Genomic DNA, 19645 nt, shown 5'->3' on the forward strand with positions numbered 1-19645 from the left:
AGAACTACTTGATAGTATATTAAACATTCAAAAGACCAACAGGAACATAAATAGAATATTATCTGTAATATAAATATATCACATAGAGACATTCATTTGTGACACCACCTAAAAAAATCCAGCAGTAATTTATTACCCTTCAGATCTTTGGGAATACTTAAAATTCCTAACCATTAAACCTTTTCTTTTCCTCTAGAGGAAAAATAATCCACAAATTTGAACGGGTATTTCAAAAGCAAATGATATCCTTTTGTTACTTCTTAAATGATCTTGTGAATGAACAGTTATTCAAAGTGTTAACTAGCAGCCAGTGCATTAATTATGCGTTTTTACATTTTAATCCTACCAAGAACTAATTGTTTCGAACAGTGATTTATCATGGAAAGATATGATTTCTTCTTAAACAACCATGTATCAATTGCATAGTTCTGATTTGATAACAAAAGTCATAGTAGAGAGTTACAAAGGTATTAATATGTGTTAACTGAACTGAAAGAGACTGTTAAGAAACAGTCTATCATGCGTAGATGTTAGTGTAAACTTAGAGGGAAAAAAACAGTCAACAGCAAAAAAGTTTTCTTTAAAAATAGGTTAATGTTAAGAATAGCTTTAAAAATTTCTGTTTAAAAATAAGCTTAATAAACAAGAATACAAATTTTAATCAAAACTTAGCTCTTTGAAATGCCCTATTTTCTTGCATATAGCAGAAAATACATTTTTCCATAGTTTTCAATATTACATGTAAAAAGTAGGCACTAGTTATACATATTTGAATATATTCACACAAATAGGAGTTTCGGTCCCATCCTTAGGCTTATATTTGCTCAATGGTTTCTGAATGGCAAACCATTCACAAAAATAAATCTTCTGAAGGAGGTGCGTAAGAGAAACCAACGAATGCATCATCTGCCTCCAATACACTGGCATTCACTATAGAATAGTCAGAAGATACGCACACAGAATACGGAACTGTTTCTTCTGTAAATGCTGTGTCAAAGTTCCTGATATCATCTGGTCCAGCCTGAAACATCAAAAGGATGGTATTATTCACCTTAGCTTACCTTTCATTAATTTAGTCCTTTATTAAAAACTCCCTTAAAAGAATTTGTGTATTTATTCCTAGCAAGTTTGGATGTCTTCTTAATTCATTTCTTTGAAACATTTTTCTGCTTTTCCTTCCCAGACTTTTATTATTTAGAGGAGGTTACCTGTCCTAACAGTTAAGGTTCTTGTTGGGTGGGGGAGGAGAGAAGGGTGAGGAAGGCTAGCAGAGTGCATACCTAAGCTATTTGAATCTCAAGCCCTGTAACTGATCCCCTTTCTCCCTTACCCATCACCACCTCAAAGTTCAGAAAAGAGGCTCAGGTAGGTTTTCAGAATAGCATTTTGCATTTGAACTTCCACAAAATGCCTGCCCATCTAGTTTCTCAATTCTGGGTGGGTGAAGCCTTCTGATGAAGGTATAAAGAAGGTTTTAAGTAAAATTCTGAAAGGTGACTCTTACTGTGTTACAGACAAGGTCATGACGCATTTGGCTAGGGCATTCTTAGCTCTGGAGGGCTATGGGGTCCAGGTACGTGGGAACTGAAGCATGGTGACAGTGTCTCAAAGGCAGTGGCTCTTAACCTTCCTTTACAAACCTGATGCAAGCGAACAGATTCTCCCCTTCCAATGCATTTGCAGATAAAAGCTGGGCTACAAATTCTGGTGATTCCTTCTTAAAGCCCATCCTTGAGGCTCTAGGTTATTTCTGCTCTACAGGAAAGGGAATCCTTAAAATGTGCAAGTCATCAAATGTAACTGAGGTGAACAGATAGGAATTCAGAGCAGATATCATAAGCTAAGGATAATAGCTAGCCTGGTACACAAACCGGGCAGAGGAGAGACCAGGAAAACCCAGAATGCTAGATCCCTCTGTAAGAGAAAATCCCTCACAGATGACAAAGAATGCTAGAAATTGTATGTGTGCATGTGTGTTTGTGTATGTATTTTTTTCCTCAAATTCTTACATATAATCCTAGAAAAACCATAGGCCCTTGATTTCTGGCTGTAATATTTGCTAGCTGTAATTCTTTATATAAACTACCCTATCTATCTCTATGAGCTTATTTCTTCTTCTGTAAAATAAGAATACCGTCACCTACCTCTTAAGGTTGTTGTGAGGATATGATGAATTAATACACAAAATTCCCAGAATCTGACATGTAGAAAGTGCTCAATAAACGATGGCAAATGTTCTCTGACTTGGCTTTATAAGTATTCTATGGATGCCCTCATGGCTGGCACTGACAGGGATAATACAGGTAGGGCATTCCAAATTTGAAAATAAAAAATCTGAAAGTTTGAAATGCTCATTAGAGCATTTTGGATTTTAGATTTTTGGAGTTGAGATGCTCAAACCAGTAAGTATAATGCAAATAAATATTCCATAATCCAAAAAAAATCTGAAATCTAAATCACTGCTGGTCACAAGCATTTTGGATAAGAGATACTCAAAAATACTGTATGGTTTATGTTAAGAATGAGGGCTCTGTCTTTGGAGTGCCTGAGTTCAAATTCTATTTCTGCAACTTTAACTAAAATTAGGGCAGGTTATCGAACCTTTTCTTTGCCTCAGTTAACTTATCCACAATAAGTGGAAACAGTACTATTTCATAGGATCAGGATTAAGTAAAAGGATGCATATAAAGTAATATTAGGATTTAATTTCTCAGATGTTTGAGGACCAAGGTAATATATATAAAAAGGACCTAACATCACTAAAAGTTCACTCCCTTTCTCTTCCTCTCTACTTGGAAATTTATTGCATAAATATGTCCTGGTACTAATAGGTACACTTATGCCAATCTGAACCTTCCAGACCCCTATACTTCCACAGTAACCCTGTCTCACCTCACCAATTCCTGGTACACTGAACTAATTTTAAAAGCCATTAATATGAGTGATTCATTGACCTAGGAATGAACATTTTCTTTCAGGTTATAGAATTATTAGAATAGTACTAGCCTCTCCCTGGGGTCCAGACTCAGCCCTCAGATGTGGCTTCTGAATGACCCTGTGAGCATGGCCAGGCCACTCGCACTGCAGCTCCACACCACATCCCATCTCTTCAGGGCAAGGCTCCACTACTTGCCAAACTCACACAGATGTGTGTGCCAATCATTCCCAATGCAATTCTACTTGCATCAGCCACCTTACCTTTGTATAACGCTTTCATAGTTTACAAACTGCTTAATACATTGAATACATTAATATGACAACTGATAAAGGCACTTTTAATTTAGGGATTATTTCCTGGCAACCCCTAATTTGAAATGTCAGTGAGCCCTCTCCCATCAAATAATCAACTCTGTTTTCATACTTTTCTAAATCTAAGTTCACAGTAGACTTTTATGTATGTAATAAGCAAAAATTCCTAAAGTGGGGACTGAGGTCACGGAACTGTAAACTATTAGCTATGCAGAACAGTCAATATTTCAAAGAGGGAGCCAAAAACCTGAGGAAGCTGTATTCCAGAAGCTGCCAAAATGAAAGCAATGAAAAAGTAAGTTATCTGAGGATTACAGTGGAAGCAAGGATGGCAACCTGGATGTACCCAACATAGAGGAGTGTTAGGGGAAGCTTCCATAGTAGTTTAGAAGATTTTAAATGGAGTTTCAATGAAGTCCTATCTGAACATTGCTTATTTTGGAGGGACTTGTTTTGTTTTGGTTGTTCTGAAATGGTATACTGAGGAACAAATCTTTCAAGGTATCAAAAACCACTTGTTGGAGCCAGGTACAGTGGTTCACACCTATAATCCCAGCATTTTGGGAGGCCAAGACCGGAGGACGGCCGAGGCCGGAGGACAGCTCAGTTACAGTGAGCTATGACTGTAGCACTGCACTTCAGCCTGGGCAACAGGGAAATCTTGTCTCTAAAAAACATAAATAGGTTGAGAATGGTGGCTCACACCTGTAATCCCAGCACTTTGGGAGGTGCAGGTGGGAAGATCACTTGAGGCCAGGAGTTCAAGAACAGCCTGAGTAACGTATAGAGACCTTGTCTCCACAAAAAATTAAAAAAAAATTAGCTGGGTATTGTGGCACGTGCCTATAGTTCCAGCTACTCCGGAGGCTGAGGCAGGAGAATTGCTTGAACCCAGGAGTTTGCAGTTACAGTGAGCTATGGTTGTGCCACTGCACTCTAGCCTGGGCAACCAAGTGACACACTGTCTCAAAAATAAATAAATAAATACTACCTGTTGATGAGTTTTATAGCAAAAAGAGTTTGAAATATAATAATGTACCCATTACATTGCTTGTGTTAGCGAATTTTAGATTGCTGCTATTATTTCTTCTCTTTTATAGTAAACTATCAACTGTTGAGAGAATAAAATTGAGCCACCAATGCTAGTTAGGACAAATTAAATAGCTAGAAGTATAAGTTCAATTCTGTGGATTAAAAAAAAGAATTCAGAATGCATTTCACCCATTGTTGACAGGGAAATAAACTGATTCTAATCCTTTTATAATGAAGAGTACTTGGGAATATATAATTGAAGTAAATACTTTTGGCAATCTATTGGATTTTGCAATCTATTAACTGCTAGAAACACTCATTATAAAAATGTCAAGGCTTAGCATGGTCAATAACTCAACTCTTCCTTTTCCTAGTAACGAATCCTATTTAAAATATAAAACACCAGGCCTGGCGCGGTGGCTCATGCCTGTAATCCTACCACTCTGGGAGTCCCAAGCGGGTGGATCGCTTTGAGCTCAGGAGTTCGAGACCAGCCTGAGCAAGAGCGAGACCCCCTCTCTACCAAAAATAGAAAGAAATTAACTGGACAGCTAAAAATATATAGAAAAAATTAGCTGGGCATGGTGGCGCATGCCTGTAGTCCCAGCTACTCCGGAGGCTGAGGCAGTAGGATGGCTTGAGCCCAGGAGTTTGAGGTTACTTTGAGCTAGGCTGACGCCACGGCACTCTAGCCCGGGCAACAGAGTGAGACTCTGTCTCAAAAAAAAAAAAGACAATATGAAAAAAATAAAATAAAATAAAAATAAAATATAAAACACTAACCTGACTGAAAAATCAATTAATTCATTTTGTTCATAGGATGAGTAAGCATCAAAGACAATTTCTGTCAACTGCTTTTCCTGCACAGATGTAATCATAAGTTATTATGAGGCATCTGTTTTTTTGCCTCATTTTATATATTTCGATTCAACCAAAATACTGAATGCCTAATATGTGCTAACCATAGAGTTTTTTAAACTCTTTTTCTCTTTGTAGATTTTTATCTCTTTAACTAACTGTAATTTTCTTGAAGACAGTCTCCATGTCCTATGTATTTGTATTTTCTAACTAAGTTACCAATAAATATTTAACTGACACATTCCCAAACAGAGGAAAAGGGAGAAGGGAACTAATATTTATTGAGTATCAACTATGTGCAATGCACTGACAGGTGCTTTACAAGTGTTACCTAAATTAAACTTCACAGCCCATGTTTAAAAAAAGCCAAAAAAATCCAAAAAAAACCCCCAAAGAACACCTTGTAGAGGCTTAACCTCTAATTAATCATAGATGAGCAGGGGTCCACAGCCAGAGTTATCTAACTCTCAAACACTGTTTTCACTTCCAGTGTTGCCTGGGAGGAGTCCCTGACTCTCTAGTGCCTGATGATGCATTTATTTGAGGATAACTAAACTCAGCTAAGACTCCCGATCAGAAGAGAAAAATATAGTAGTTCTTAAGAGTCCCAGGTTCCTACAACAAACTCTAGAACTCTAAGCCAGTCATTGTCCCTAATGAAGTTACTTCTGGAACAGTCACTTATGGATGCACTACATGAAACAAGTCAATACAAATATTATGCCTGTAGGTATAAAATACCACACTTATTAATACCAGCTATAAGCTATGTACAGAAACTAACCTTAAACAAAACTGAGTAGACTAAATAATACTTCCCTGAAGTGATTTCCTTATCTGCTCTATATAGTAAAAAAGCATTCCCTAATTTTACAGCGATACCAAAAAACTTTAAATAAAAGAAAGAAATAGGCCGGGTGCGGTGGCTCATGCCTGTAATCCTAGCTCTCTGGGAGGCCGAGGTGGGCGGACTGTTTGAGCTCAGGAGTTCAAAACCAGCCTGAGCAAGAGCAAGACCCCGTCTCTACTAAAAATAGAAAGAAATTAATTGGACAACTAAAAATATATAGAAAAAATTAGCCGGGCGTGGTGGCGCATGCCTGAAGTCCCAGCTACTCCAGAGGCTGAGGCAGGAGGATTGCTTGAGCCCAGGAGGTTGAGGTTGCTGTGAGCTAGGCTGACGCCATGACACTCACTCTAGCCCGGGCAACAGAGTGAGACTCTGTCTCAAAAAAAAAAAAAAAAAAAAAAAAAAAAAAAAAAAAAGAAGAAATACATCTATGATCTTGCAACTCCAAAACAATCTTGGTTTATATCTCTTCCAGTCCTCATCCTATTTTACTGCCGTAATCATACGTCACAAAAATTGTAATTACCATGTCTTCATTTAACATCATAAGGATTTTCTAAATGTTTGCTCATTTTTATAGTTATTTTAATTTACTTAACAAGAAAAGGCAATAGAGCATAAGAAAGTAAAGAATAATGACTTGGAATCATGCATAGATTTGAAATCATGGCTCTGCTACTTTTCATCCAGCCATGAGATATCTCTGAGCTGCTATTTCCTCCTTTATAAAACATGTATAATAATATTAATAAAAATAGTAATAGTAATAAGCTTGCAGCTTAAGGAGTAAATTATATATTGTAACATATACAAAGTATGCTATACACGGGAGGCTATCAATAATTAGCAACGTCATTATTGGCCTACTGATGATTAACAATTCCCCTATCGTTATATATTTACTGTATTTCCAAAATTTCCCAACATTTTTAATAGTGTAAACCATATCTTTGATGCAGCTTTTTGCTTTAAAAAGAATTATCTTTAGGTGAAATGTTTCTATCACTAGGTTTAACAAGTCTAGCTAACATGAACAATTTCATAATACTATCTTACTATTACCTAAAAAGGATGTAACAATTTACATTACTATTAATAATGTTTGTCTGTACCTGGTTTTATACCAATCTAGAAAACAACCATGAATTAGTGTTACTTAAAATGTCTGCTGATTTAGTATAGATAAAAATGATATCTAAAGTTACTTTAATTTACATCCTTTTTTACTTACTGAGCTCGTCCCTTTCTTATACATGTTCCAGAGAAACACTTCACAACTACTGCAATGGAATATATTTTCATCAACCTAATTTAACTATAATCTTACTGGTTATCTTGAAGTTATTAGTTGTGCTAGACAACCCTGAGTGACATATGTCACAATATTTAGGTAATCATTCCATTTATTCAGGTGAGACTTTGAGATCTATTTCTAATATTATAGTGAACTACAGTTCTGTGTTTCACTATTTTAGGACAGAAAGATTTGGATATATACTTACCACATTAGGATTAAATGGCGGTGGAATCTTCTTTTGTACAAGATCAGTCCAGCTGAGTGATTCAAAAAAAGGATGATTCTGAATTTCAAGCTAGAATATTAAAAAAAATATTTTTTTCACTAATGCTGATGAATATAGTAAGTACTCACTGAAGAATTTTATGAAGCCAAACTATTACTATTTTTCCCCCCAATAATTCCTTTTAGGCACATGTTTATGTTATTTATGCAGCAAAACGATGTTATACATGTGGCAAAGTGGTAGAAAAACTACCAAAACAGACCTGAAAGAAAGTTACGTAGAACGACTTTTAAAGTTATATCCTCTCCACAGCCATCATTTCTTCAGAGGTAAAATGTGTTTATCATTTCTGTCCTAAATACTTCACAGGTTGTTTTAAGGATCAGGGTAAAATATGGAAATAAAAGTGCTATGTAAAACAGCAACTAACGTTCTGAAAAAAAAAAGTGCTATGAAAAGAATAAAGCACTATACAGACACAAAGAATTATTATTAGGGGAGGTAAAGAAGTTAGGCAGAGAGTTTTCTACAGTGAGGCAGAGGTAAAATCAAGGTGATGAGCTCCACTACCAAAAATATATTCCACTCTGGGTTGGTACTATTGAAAACTGGCACAGAGTTGATTCTAGCTTTTTTTCCTGCAAGGGGTCATGGGAGTGTATAAAGTAGGATCCAACATCATTTGGTGGGTTAAAAAAGACTTTATAGAGAAACTGATGTCTGACCAGAGGTGTGAAACATGAAGAAGAATAAAGCAGATAAAAGAACAAGGGGAGGATGTTCCAAGCAGAATAGAAAGGCCCTGACGTGGCAAGGAGTTTAGTCTGGTGAGGAAAATGAGAGTCCGATACGGGTGCAGTATACGGAAGGATGGGACTGTCACACAGAGCACTGTCATGTATCTCTGAAGCTCAAGAGCCAAACCAGCCACATGATATCAGGTCTATATTAAGAATTTTGGATTTTATTCTTGAGTTATAAGAAGACATCAACGAGTTTCAGTTAGAGAATGTCACAACTGTTTTTTGTTTTTTTAAAGACCACTCTGGCTATAGAGGGAAATGGAATGGAAAGTCAAGACCAGATAAAGGAAAAATAGCTACTGTGTGGCCAAACTAAAGACAACAAATGGTAGGAAAAGAGTAGCAGCAGCAGGGCTAGAAAGAAGTATGTGGATATAGGAAAGATTTAGGCAGCAAATGCAACAGGACCCAGCCATTTGTTGAATATGGAAGTATGGAAGAGAGAGGAGTCAAGAATGCCTCTCATATTCCTGACCTGAATAACCATATGGACAGTGACATCCTTTAACACGAAAGGGAGCACAGGAGGATGCTAGCAGGAGCTCAATTTTGAACATGCTGTGTATAAGGCAGTCTCATGATATTCAAGTGGTGGTGTTGGGCAGGCAGATTGTGTAAGTTAAGAGTGCAAAAGAAAAGGTCTGGACTGAAGATATAAATGTGTGAGATGAAGACATACAGATAACTAAAACCATGGGACCAGTTGAGATTGTCCAGGAAGAGAGCACAGAAGAAGAAAAGAGGGTTTAGGACAACAAGGAACTGCCACACTTAACAGGTTGAAGAAGAGGAGCTTACACGGGAGATAATGAAGGGCCCAAAAATACAGAAAGAAAATCATGAGATGAGATGTATGCTCTTGCAGAAACCTAGGGAACAGGAGAGCGTTGCATTTAAATGCTGCTGAGAGCGTAAGCAGCTATTCTAATGGCTGTTTTGTGATAGACTGAGAAATTAAAGAGCTTGGGAAAGGGAGAGTGAATACAGAAAACTTTCAGCAAGTTTGGCTAAGAGGGGAAGAAGATAGAGTAGTATGCTGCAGGACAGTAGGGTTGAGATATTTGGTGTTTTATGAAGCAGGAGACTTGGTAATGTCTAATTATTAATTGAAAGGAATCAGAACAAAAGGGAGAAGTTATCTGTGCAGGGAAAAGAAAAAGCATGCACAGTGTTCTTTGCAAGGAGATGGAATTCGGTGTACAGGGATAAAAAGACCTTTTCCACTTTCTATAATAGGAAGAAGGAAATGACAAGTTCCTGTAGGTTTATATAGGTCTGCAAATTTGATAGCAGGAGGCTGGATTAGTTCTGCTCTGATGGTTCTATTTTCCCTACAAAACAGAAGGCGAGATCATCTGCTAAAAGTGAAGAAGAGGCAGAAAAGGAATCTGGAAGTCTGGAGAGAAGGCATGACATAGCAGACAGAGTAGGAGACAGAGTAAGCTGAAGAGAGAAACACAGGAGCATTACCAGACAGTGGTGAAGCACAGAGCAGGTTCATGACTATGATGTTACAGTGCTTTCAAAATGCCCAGTGTGTTATTTTCTTCAGTACTGTTCAGCAGCCCAGGAGATGACAGTTGGATTCATCCAGGGTTGCAATTTCTGCCAGTGAATTCAATAAAAGGACCAAGGGACAAGGAGGTGTGAAATATTAGCAAGACTGGCTGAAACAATGGATAGAAAATTGTTGAGAGAGCTACCAGCTGAACTGGGGAGTTGGGGACAGTGATAAGAAAGCAGTAGCAGCAAAGTCTTTTATTCACAGCTCAAGTTCAAGATTGATAAACAACCTCCAAGAATACCTGAGAAAGGAATTTAAAAGTTCATGTTCCTAAAAAGTTTGTGAATTTACTGACACACTAATGTATTATTGATAACTACGCTAGAAATTTAATTACCCTAATTTGAAACAAACATGGAGATTCCCTAATTATCTCAATAGGGTGCTACTAAATTCTTAAAAAAAAAAAGGTGATTTAATGTTAGTTCAAGGCAAAAGGTATTACCTCGTGCAGACAGGAGGCACTTAAATTTATGTTAAAGAAAATTATTTAAAAGTTTAGGTAGCCCCAAACCCCCAACAAAAAGCTTACTTACTAGCTGGTTAGTCTCTGTGCTATTAATTCATGGAAATGCTAATATTATTTAGCAACAAAAATAAAAATTGCAACAAAACTTTAGGTAGTTAAAAACATACACCACATAGCATTTTTGAAAAGAAGGGAGGAGGAGGGGAACTTGTAAGAAATAAAAATAAAATAAATACTAGGGTATGAAAGCTGGATGTAGGGACGAAGAGGAGAGGAGCAAATCATTACAATGATCAAATGAAAAAATGCAACTGAAAGTGCTTTAAATACTGTATAGTTTTACATAAACACAGTGAAACTGTGGAGACAAGTATGCTTTTATCCCATGTTGCTATTCTCTAATGGTTGTATTCATTCCATTAAATATACAAAATAAAGATTCATCTCCTTATTTTAAATAAGCTTAAATAAAGCTGGAATTGGGAAACACGTTACATACAAAGTCTTCTTTGGCACCAAGTCGATTTTGCCTGTCTTTTTCTAGAAGTTCCTCCAGAATGGACCAGGCTGTGAGGCTCACTCCTGGCCTCAAACTCAGGGGTTTGTGAAGGATATTGTCATACATTTCAGCAACATCTCGGCAATAAAAAGGAGGCTGGGAAAAAAGAAACGCAAAATAAACTTAGTCGTAATTGAATTATGCCAAAATAGGGTTATAATAGTCAGATTTGGCTTTGATTTGCAGGGAGCAGTCAGGGCTGCATACTTGCAGAAATGCATGGGCCTGTTGGAGTGTGTAGCAATCTGCAGTGTGGCCTCCCAATGCAAGGAGATTCTAAAACCCAGCACATCACAGAGCTTAATAAATGTTCATAGAATGAAGTAGGGCCAATTTGTTCAATAGTGCCTTGTAGACAGCTGTTAAACTGTGTATAACTAGTACCTGTTTTAGAGAAAACCATCAACCTCATTATAGGCATAATGATAGAATCACTGGAAATGGAAATTCAAGACAGATTAAACAATTTGAGACTTGGGAATAAACTCACTAAAATAAAAAGATTTTTAGTAGAGATTGAGACTCAAAGATAATGCTCCTTCCTAAGTACTTATGACAGTGACACCATTATGGATGGATTTTGCAGAATTAAAAATGCTAGTATCAGAGCCTACAGACCTGGGGTACACCTTTAATGTGAGCATTAGCCAGTTAATCATCGAATTAAAAAGTTTAAAGTAAAAATAAGTTTCAAATGTTCCCTTTTGAATCAACTGCATTTTGTATACAATGACATTTTATATTTTCAAAGTCCTCTAAAGAAATTCAAAGGATTCTGAAATATCAAGATGGCAAATAACCAGTGCTTGAAGTAAGGTATAAGGTCGTTTTCCTCATGTGCTGAATTTCACTGAAACCCCCCCAGTTTTCAGGAAACACAAACACCCTAACTCAGGTGTCAGGTGGCATTTAGCATCAGTGGAGACAGCAGCCTCAGGGATTAGCACATGGTTCCCAGCATGTGGCTGCTGGATACTAACAGGACCACAAATCTAGAAACTATTCTAAATATTCTAAAAAGCCTAAAGAAAACCATACATTTATTCTTATGAAGATATGTAAGCTAACTAAAATGCATAAATCGTTTGCTTTGTGTTGGAACAATATTAACATACTAAAACAACTTTACTCATGTTAATCAGAGCTCTGGCTGGCCGTATGTGTCTTGAACTAATAAAAACTGGGGAAATCTACTGCATATTAAACATCACTTTTTTTCAGTAAAATCTTTAGGACATGGTGTTTTCAGGGAAGGGAATACAGGGTAATCTCCAGTGATGGAAAAAGCTGAAATATCCTATAAAAACAAAAGACATTATCTTCTGAAATAAAATAATGTGTTGATAAAATGCAAAAATTTTTTTCTTTCCATCTTTTTGAAATTAGAATGATGTTTAGGGTAAACTGGATAAAAGCAGATAATTTTAATGTTACAACTAGGTGTCTACTTCTAAAAATGTCAGTGGGATGTGAACACCTGAAGTAATGATTAGTATGACAGAGAAATAATTACATTAGTTCAAAAAACTAGTAACAGAATGATGGGGGATGGGGGGGCAAATCTACAACTAAAGGACACGGGGAGCACTAAAGGGAGGGAAGGGCACGCCTTTAACCCGCATTTGGGTGAGGCAAAGACATAAAGTGTAACTATAATGCTTGTACCCTCATAAAAACCTGGAATAACAAATAAATAAAAAAAAAAACTAGTAACAGAATGAAAAGGTTTCCTTTTTATGCATATTCCTAATATGGGTTTGGATTCATTTAACCAGGCCATTACTGTTCTGTTAGTGTTGTCTAAGTGTCCATTAGATTATTAAGGGAGAGAGACAGGCAGACATACAGAGAGAGAGGAGAGAACAAAATCAATGCTAATACATTGGAATAATAAAGTGTAGAAATACATACCAATCCATACAGCATTTCATACAGAACAGCACCAAGGCACCACCAATCTACAGTATTGTCATAGGGCTGTTTTCTGATTACTTCAGGTGCAAGGTACTGTAGAAAAGAATGAAATATTAGAGGAAATCAACTCAAGACAAAATTTATAAATAATTGAGAAATTTAACAAATTTTAGGTTACTATCACACTAAAAACATATTATCTAGATTTTCAATGGGTTGGGTGTTCTCCATTCTATACCAGTGGTTCTTGGGCAGTATCAACTGGGCACTTTTCAAAATACATATATTCATGTACTTCTCCTTTGAAACTGTTAAAACAGCTAAGACAAATACAAGAAAATAGCAAATGTAGAATCTATAATACCAAGTATGTAAAGTAGGTATTTTAGGGGAAAGTCTTTCACAAGATTAATTTATACTAGAAGTTCATCTGGTCATTATTCATAACGTTTTCCCCTTGAAGAAAGAATTAATGTAGCAATTGTAATACATTTTTTTCTTTTCAGTGAAAGAAAAAAGAATGAATTATATTCTTGAGAATTACAATAGTAATAGATATTAACATATCATACAGAAAAGTTGCGTAAGTTGTTAGATGATTATTTACATCTTAATTTGTAAGAAATTTAAATTCATCACAATTTCACACATATAATAAAACGGTGAACTTGAATTTTAAATCCGAAAATATCTTACCTTTTCCCATGTGACATATATGTAAGGAAATAGTTTCTTCTTAAGCTTTTTTGTGATCCAAAAAAATAGCAAAATATATAAAAAGGATATAATAATTTCTAATCACATCTAGATTCAGGTGACCAAAAACACTTGTGTTTTCTTTCTAAAAACTACAGGACTTAAGAAAGATTTTGATGCCAGGAGCGGTGGCTCACACCTGTAATCCCAGTACTTTGGGAGGCTGAGGTGGGAGGATTGCTTGAGGCCAAGAGTTTGAGACCAGCCTGAGCAAGAGCAAGACCCCATCTCTACAAAAACCAGAAAAATTAGCTGGGTGTGGTGGTGTGCACCTGTAGTCCCAGCTACTTGGGAGGCTGAGGGAGACCTGCTGGAGTCCAGGAGTTAGAGGTTGCAGTGAGCTATGACAACACCACTGCACTCTAGCCCAGAAGACAGAGGGAGACCCTGTCTCAAAAAAAAAAAAAAAAAAAAAAAAAAGAGGGGAAAGGGAAAGAGGAAGGAAGGAGAAGAAGAGAAAGAAAGAGATTTTGAGAGAAGGATCAAATCAAGATGGCCAACTAGACACAAGTATTATGTGCCTTCTCCATAGAGAGGAACCAGAATAATAAGCAGATGCTCACATTCTGAACAGATCGTCTAGGAGAGAATGCTAGGATTTACCAGGGAAGCAATGGGAAGCATGAAAGTGGCTAAGCAGAGGGTTCAGGGCAACTTCCCCAGACAGGGACTGGCTAACACTGAGGAGAAGCTCCTAGAGTGAGGAAACAGTAAGAGTGAAGCGCTCAGGGCTCCAAGTTTTTAAGATCTTGGCTACAAGAGAATCCCCTATGGACGCAGGTCTCGGGCCTACCCTAGGGTACTGCTTGGAGATTGCACAGAGTCGTTATTCCGTAAGGGAACCCACGCGAAATCCCATAGGCATCCAAGCCTAGAGCAGCTCTAGCTGGATGCCATTCTGAGAGCCTAGATACTGGGGAACTGCATGTGTGCCTGCAGCTACTGCGTGGCTCGGAGGAGGGACAGAGGGGCCCAGACACTCCCACACACCCCTGGGAAGGTCTCCACCACCCTGCTGCAGAAAACCCATTAAAAAATTCTTTTGGACATTGGCCTAGGCAAAGAATGTATTACTATGACCCCAAAAGCAAATGCAACAAAACCAAAAACAGACAAATGGGACTTAATTAAACTAAAAATCTCCTGCACAGCAAAAGAAATTACCAAAACAGTAAACAGACAACCTACAGATTAGGAGGAAATATTCGCAAACTATGTATCTGACAAAGGACTAACATCCAGAATCTACAAAGGAACTCAAATAACTCAGCAAGAAAAAAGCCAACAACCCTATTAAAATGTGGGCAAATGACTTCAACAGACATTTTTCAAAAGAAGATATACAAATGGCCAACAAATATATAAAAAAAATGCTCAACATCAGTAATCATCAAGCAAATGCAAATTAAAACCACAATGAGATATCATCTTACTCCAATTAGAATGTCTATTATTAAAATGTCAAAAAATAATAGATGGTGTGGATACAGTGAACATAAAAACTGCTGGTGGGAATGTAAATTAGTACAATCTCTACAGAGATCAGTATAGAGATTTCTCAGAGAACTGAAACTAGATCTACCATTCAATCCTGCAATCCCACTACTGGGCATCTATCCAGAGGGAAAGAAATTATTGTATCAAAAAGATACCTGCACTCTTATGTTTATCACAACACCATCCACAATTGCAAAGATATGTAATCAACCTAAATGCCTATCAACTGATCGGTGGATAAAGAAAATGTGGTGTGTATATATACCATGGAGTACTACTCAGCGATACGTGGATGTAACTAGAGGCCATTATCCTAAGTAAAGTAACTCAGGAACAGAAAATAAATACCACATGCTCTCACTTATAGGTGGGAGCTAAATTACAGCTACACAAGGACACAGAGTGGTATAATGGACATCGGAGACTCATAAAGAAGGAAGGTGGGAGGGGGTGAGGGATGAAAAATTACCTGTGGGGTATAATGTACACTATTCAGGTAATGGGTACACTAAAGGCCCAGACTTCACTACTATACAATATATAAATGTAATGGAATTCAACTTATACCCTTTGAATCTATTTTAAAAAAGAAAAAAAAAAAAAGAATGATTTTTAACTATGAAATGAATATACATTCACAATAAATGTTTCTTCATGCGTAAATGAAAATAGTTATAAATATATCCAAGAGCTAGGGTTAGATTAGAGAAATAAAGAAAAAATAAGTTTCAAGATAAATGTTACTTATAGATACTTTTAATTAAGTTTCTGATCTCGATTAGAAGGTTCATGTGAACTATTTTATTATGCATTTTCAATAATGTATTTGCAAATACTTCATGATAATAATGAAACATTACATGGCATCTAAGATCACCATAAATACGACAATTTAAAATAAACTAAACATTGTATGTGTGTGTGAAGTGAGAATAATAAGGCTTTTAAATAAATTATAAGGATTATTATTATTATCACAAATAGACATATTTTCTGCTAACAAATGTGATTACAGAATGGGATATTCTCATTAATGAATTCTGATTCACTTTTTTTCCTCATTCACTGCTTTTTTTCTGTTAAGTAAACAGTTTTATCATAAAATATTACAATCATATAGAAAAATATAATAGAAACCAAGAAAAGCTGTAATCCAGATATAGGCAATGTTAATATTTTACCATATTTGCTTTAGCTCATTTTTAAAAAAAACAGCTTTATTAACATCTTCACATACTACACAATTCACCCATTTAAAGTGTACAATTCAACAGCTGTTAACATATTCACAGAGTTACGCAACCATAATCACGGTCAATTCTAGGATATTTTCATGACTGCTTCATGATTGTTTTTGAAGGATTAGAAATATAATCAAATCTTTAAAGAACCATAGGTAAACTTTTAGCACTAAAAACAAGCAAAATTTATCTTTGTTGGATTATTCAAAAGGGTATTGTGGTATCTCACAATCACAGTTAAAAATACCAACTATTAATAAACTCTGAAAGTATAGAAGGGATGATTATTACTTGGTTGGAAGCTGAAATGAGAGTTTTTATTATACTTTTATTATTTCAAATTTATATATGCAATTTGTGATTCATATTTGTATCTTATACATGATTATACAAATGACAAATGAGACATATTTCTTACCTCTGGTGTCCCACAAAATGTGGTGGTGGTATCAGAAATAGCAATTCCTTCTTTACAAAGCCCAAAATCTGTTAAGACAACATGTCCCTGACAAATACAGGGGCAAGAAGATGAAACAATGTAAGTATATAAATTGAAAATTTTTAAAACCTTTTTATTTGACATAATTATAGATCTACAGGAAACTGCAAAAGTAATACATAGAGTCCTTGCCCAGCTTCCCCAATGCTGACATCTCATGTAACAACAGTACAATATCAAACAGGAAACTGATGTTGGTATAATACTGTTAACCAGACCATGAACCTTATTCAGTTTTCACTGTTTTACATGCATGCTTGTGTATGTGTGTGCAGCTATATGTAATTACAGATGTATTGATTCGTGAACTGTTCTATCACAAAGGACCTCCCTCGTGCTTCCCCCTTAACTGTGCTATCTCCATGGACCCTGTCCCCTTACAACCACTAATCTGGTCTCCATCTCTACAGTTTTGTCATTTTGAGAATGTTATATAAATGCAATCACGTGGCCGGGCGCGGTGGCTCACGCCTGTAATCCTAGCACTCTGGGAGGCCGAGGCGGGCGGATTGTTTGAGCTCAGGAGTTCGAAACCAGCCTGAGCAAGAGTGAGACCCCGTCTCTACTAAAAATAGAAAGAAATTAATCGGACAACTAAAAATACATAGAAAAAATTAGCCGGGCATGGTGGCACATGCCTGTTGTCCCAGCTACTCGGGAGGCTGAGGCAGAAGGATCGCTTGAGCCCAGGAGTTTGAGGTTGCTGTGAGCTAGGCTGACGCCATGGCACTCTAGCCCGGGCAACACAGTGAGACTTTGTCTCAAAAAAAAAAAAACAACTGTCATTATCTCTTAGCACTCAGGCACACACAAAATAAAAAGACAAACTTCAAAGTGGGAACAATGGGGGGTCATCTACAACACTGAATAAAGGTGCTGGGGAAGACTCATAATCTTGCCTTAACCCTGAGAAGTCTTAAGGGACTTTTGTCATAAATGTAGGGAATCGAATAATGATTCTTTTTAGACTTTTCCCCAAAATGATCTCAAGATATATCCGATCACCTTCTGGGATTGCAGGATAGAAATTGCTCTTCCTTATAAATTCCTTTATTCTACAGTTAAACGTACTATAGTAAGGTTGAAATACTCTTTTTCTCCTCTCTCTGCTCCGAGATTGGAAGATGGAAAATCCCTTTGTGAAGATATGACAATATCTATGAGTTAAAATAACTTTTAGAGACATTCACAGGTCAAAGATCAAACAGATTAGAAAGGTGTGCTTTTCTCCCCCTTTTTTTACGAATTCGTTTTGCGGGTAGATTCGTTACAAAACGGCAGCCTGGGGCGTGGGCGCGGCTGGCCCAGGGATCGCCATCGATCGCGGGCTGAGCAGACGATTCTCCGCTCTCCGCCCACCACGGAGACGCGACCCCGGGAACATGGTGTTGGAGACTCGGGGCTTGCTGAGCACGAAGTCTTCCCAGGCTCTCAGCGGACTGGAAGTGACCAGCAACAGCCTCGGAGCGAGCACCACGACTGCGACCCCGCGAGTGCTGTAGCGGTCGTCGGGGTGGTTTGAAAAAATGGCCAAAAGAATTGCCCAGAAGGAACTCACAGATAGGAATTGGGATCAAGAAGATGAAGCTGAAGAGGTGGGAAGATTCTCCGTGGCCAGTGAGGAAGTCTTGAAGAATAGAGACATAAAAAAAGAAAAGTGTAGAAATGATGGATTGGAAATTGATAGTGGAGGAGCCTTTAAAGCTTTGGTTGTAGCTTCTGGAGGAGGAGGGTTTTCCGGATTTGGTAGTGGTGCTGGAGAGAAGCCTCTGGAAGGAATGTCAAATGGAAACAGCATAACTAGCACCCCTCCGTTCACCAGTGCAGGGGTGGCCACAGAGACCAAGGCAGCCTCTGGTTGTGTTGCTGCAGACGGCTCTACCACCTCGGTTGATAAAACGATTTCAAATGCCAAAACTAACTGCGACAGTCAGCAGCCTTCCTCCTCTGGCCTTGCTTCTAGTGAAGCCTATGCCAGCAATCCTTGGAACAAGCAGCTGACTGTCTTGAACTGCTGTGTTCGGGATTGGATAGCAAAGCACGTGAATGCAAGCCCACTCTGTGATCTAACACCTGTCTTTAAATACTATGAGAAACATTTAGAGAATATTATACAGCACCACAGAAACTATGTCAGTGGTCATTGTCAGAGTGAAACTAACAAGATGGTCGTTGAAAAGCAGTCTCCTTCCCTATGTGGTTCAACAAAATTACAGGAAGAGTCAGCATATTTGTTCCATGGCAACAAAACTGAAGATACATCTGAAAAGAAGATTGAGGCTGTGTCTGCAAAGAAAATGGACCCATCACTAGGAGCAAAAAGTGCCTCATTTAATTCTGGCAAGAAAACCAATAGCTCCGTTTTGGGCTCATTAAGCTCTGGCCCCTTGGCTGGATTTTCATTTTCCTCTGGAAACTCCAGTTTATTGGGCAAAGATATTGCCCAGAATACACCAGTTTGTCTGCCATTTTCCACTAAAACATTGGAGAGCCAAGCAGAGGGTGGCAGTAATGAATGCAAAGGTGGAGATGATGAAGGGAATTATGAGTCACCCAAAGTAGTAGTTACTGAAGTAAAAGAAGAAGATGCTTTTGACTCCAAAAAGCAATGTATTGATTCCATCCAATATGCCATGTACCCAAACAGGGAAAAATAATGTACTTATTGTGTTCCAAATCCACCAATTGATGAGAAGAATGCCACTATCCCAGTTACCATGTTAATTTGGGTAAAAATCAGCAAGGATGCAGATGAGTTGCACAAAATTTTACTGGAGAAAAAGGATGCCTGAACACATGAAGTCAACTGAGGAATTACTGCCAAGTTGCTG

General features: G+C 37.4%; 1 protein-coding gene and 1 pseudogene across 1 annotated transcript in view; one reads left to right on the plus strand and one right to left on the minus strand.

Moving 5' to 3' along the window:
- Positions 1–639: 639 nt before the first annotated feature.
- The window catches only part of LOC105825431 (serine/threonine-protein kinase Sgk3), a 133806-nt gene continuing 114800 nt past the window's right edge, over positions 640–19645 (minus strand). Inside the window, exons 13-17 of the mRNA XM_012663205.1 lie at positions 16734–16820; positions 12819–12914; positions 10848–11003; positions 7492–7581; positions 640–1021 (exon numbers count right to left, since the gene is read on the minus strand). Coding sequence (XP_012518659.1) covers positions 851–1021; positions 7492–7581; positions 10848–11003; positions 12819–12914; positions 16734–16820 — 600 coding nt within the window. The 3' untranslated portion in view covers positions 640–850. The remainder of the gene's footprint in view (positions 1022–7491; positions 7582–10847; positions 11004–12818; positions 12915–16733; positions 16821–19645) is intronic.
- Positions 18341–19471, plus strand: LOC105825339 (annotated as a pseudogene).

Source organism: Propithecus coquereli, unplaced genomic scaffold (genome assembly GCF_000956105.1).
Source record: "Propithecus coquereli isolate 6110/MARCELLA unplaced genomic scaffold, Pcoq_1.0 Scaffold8, whole genome shotgun sequence".
Taxonomy (NCBI): domain Eukaryota; kingdom Metazoa; phylum Chordata; class Mammalia; order Primates; family Indriidae; genus Propithecus; species Propithecus coquereli.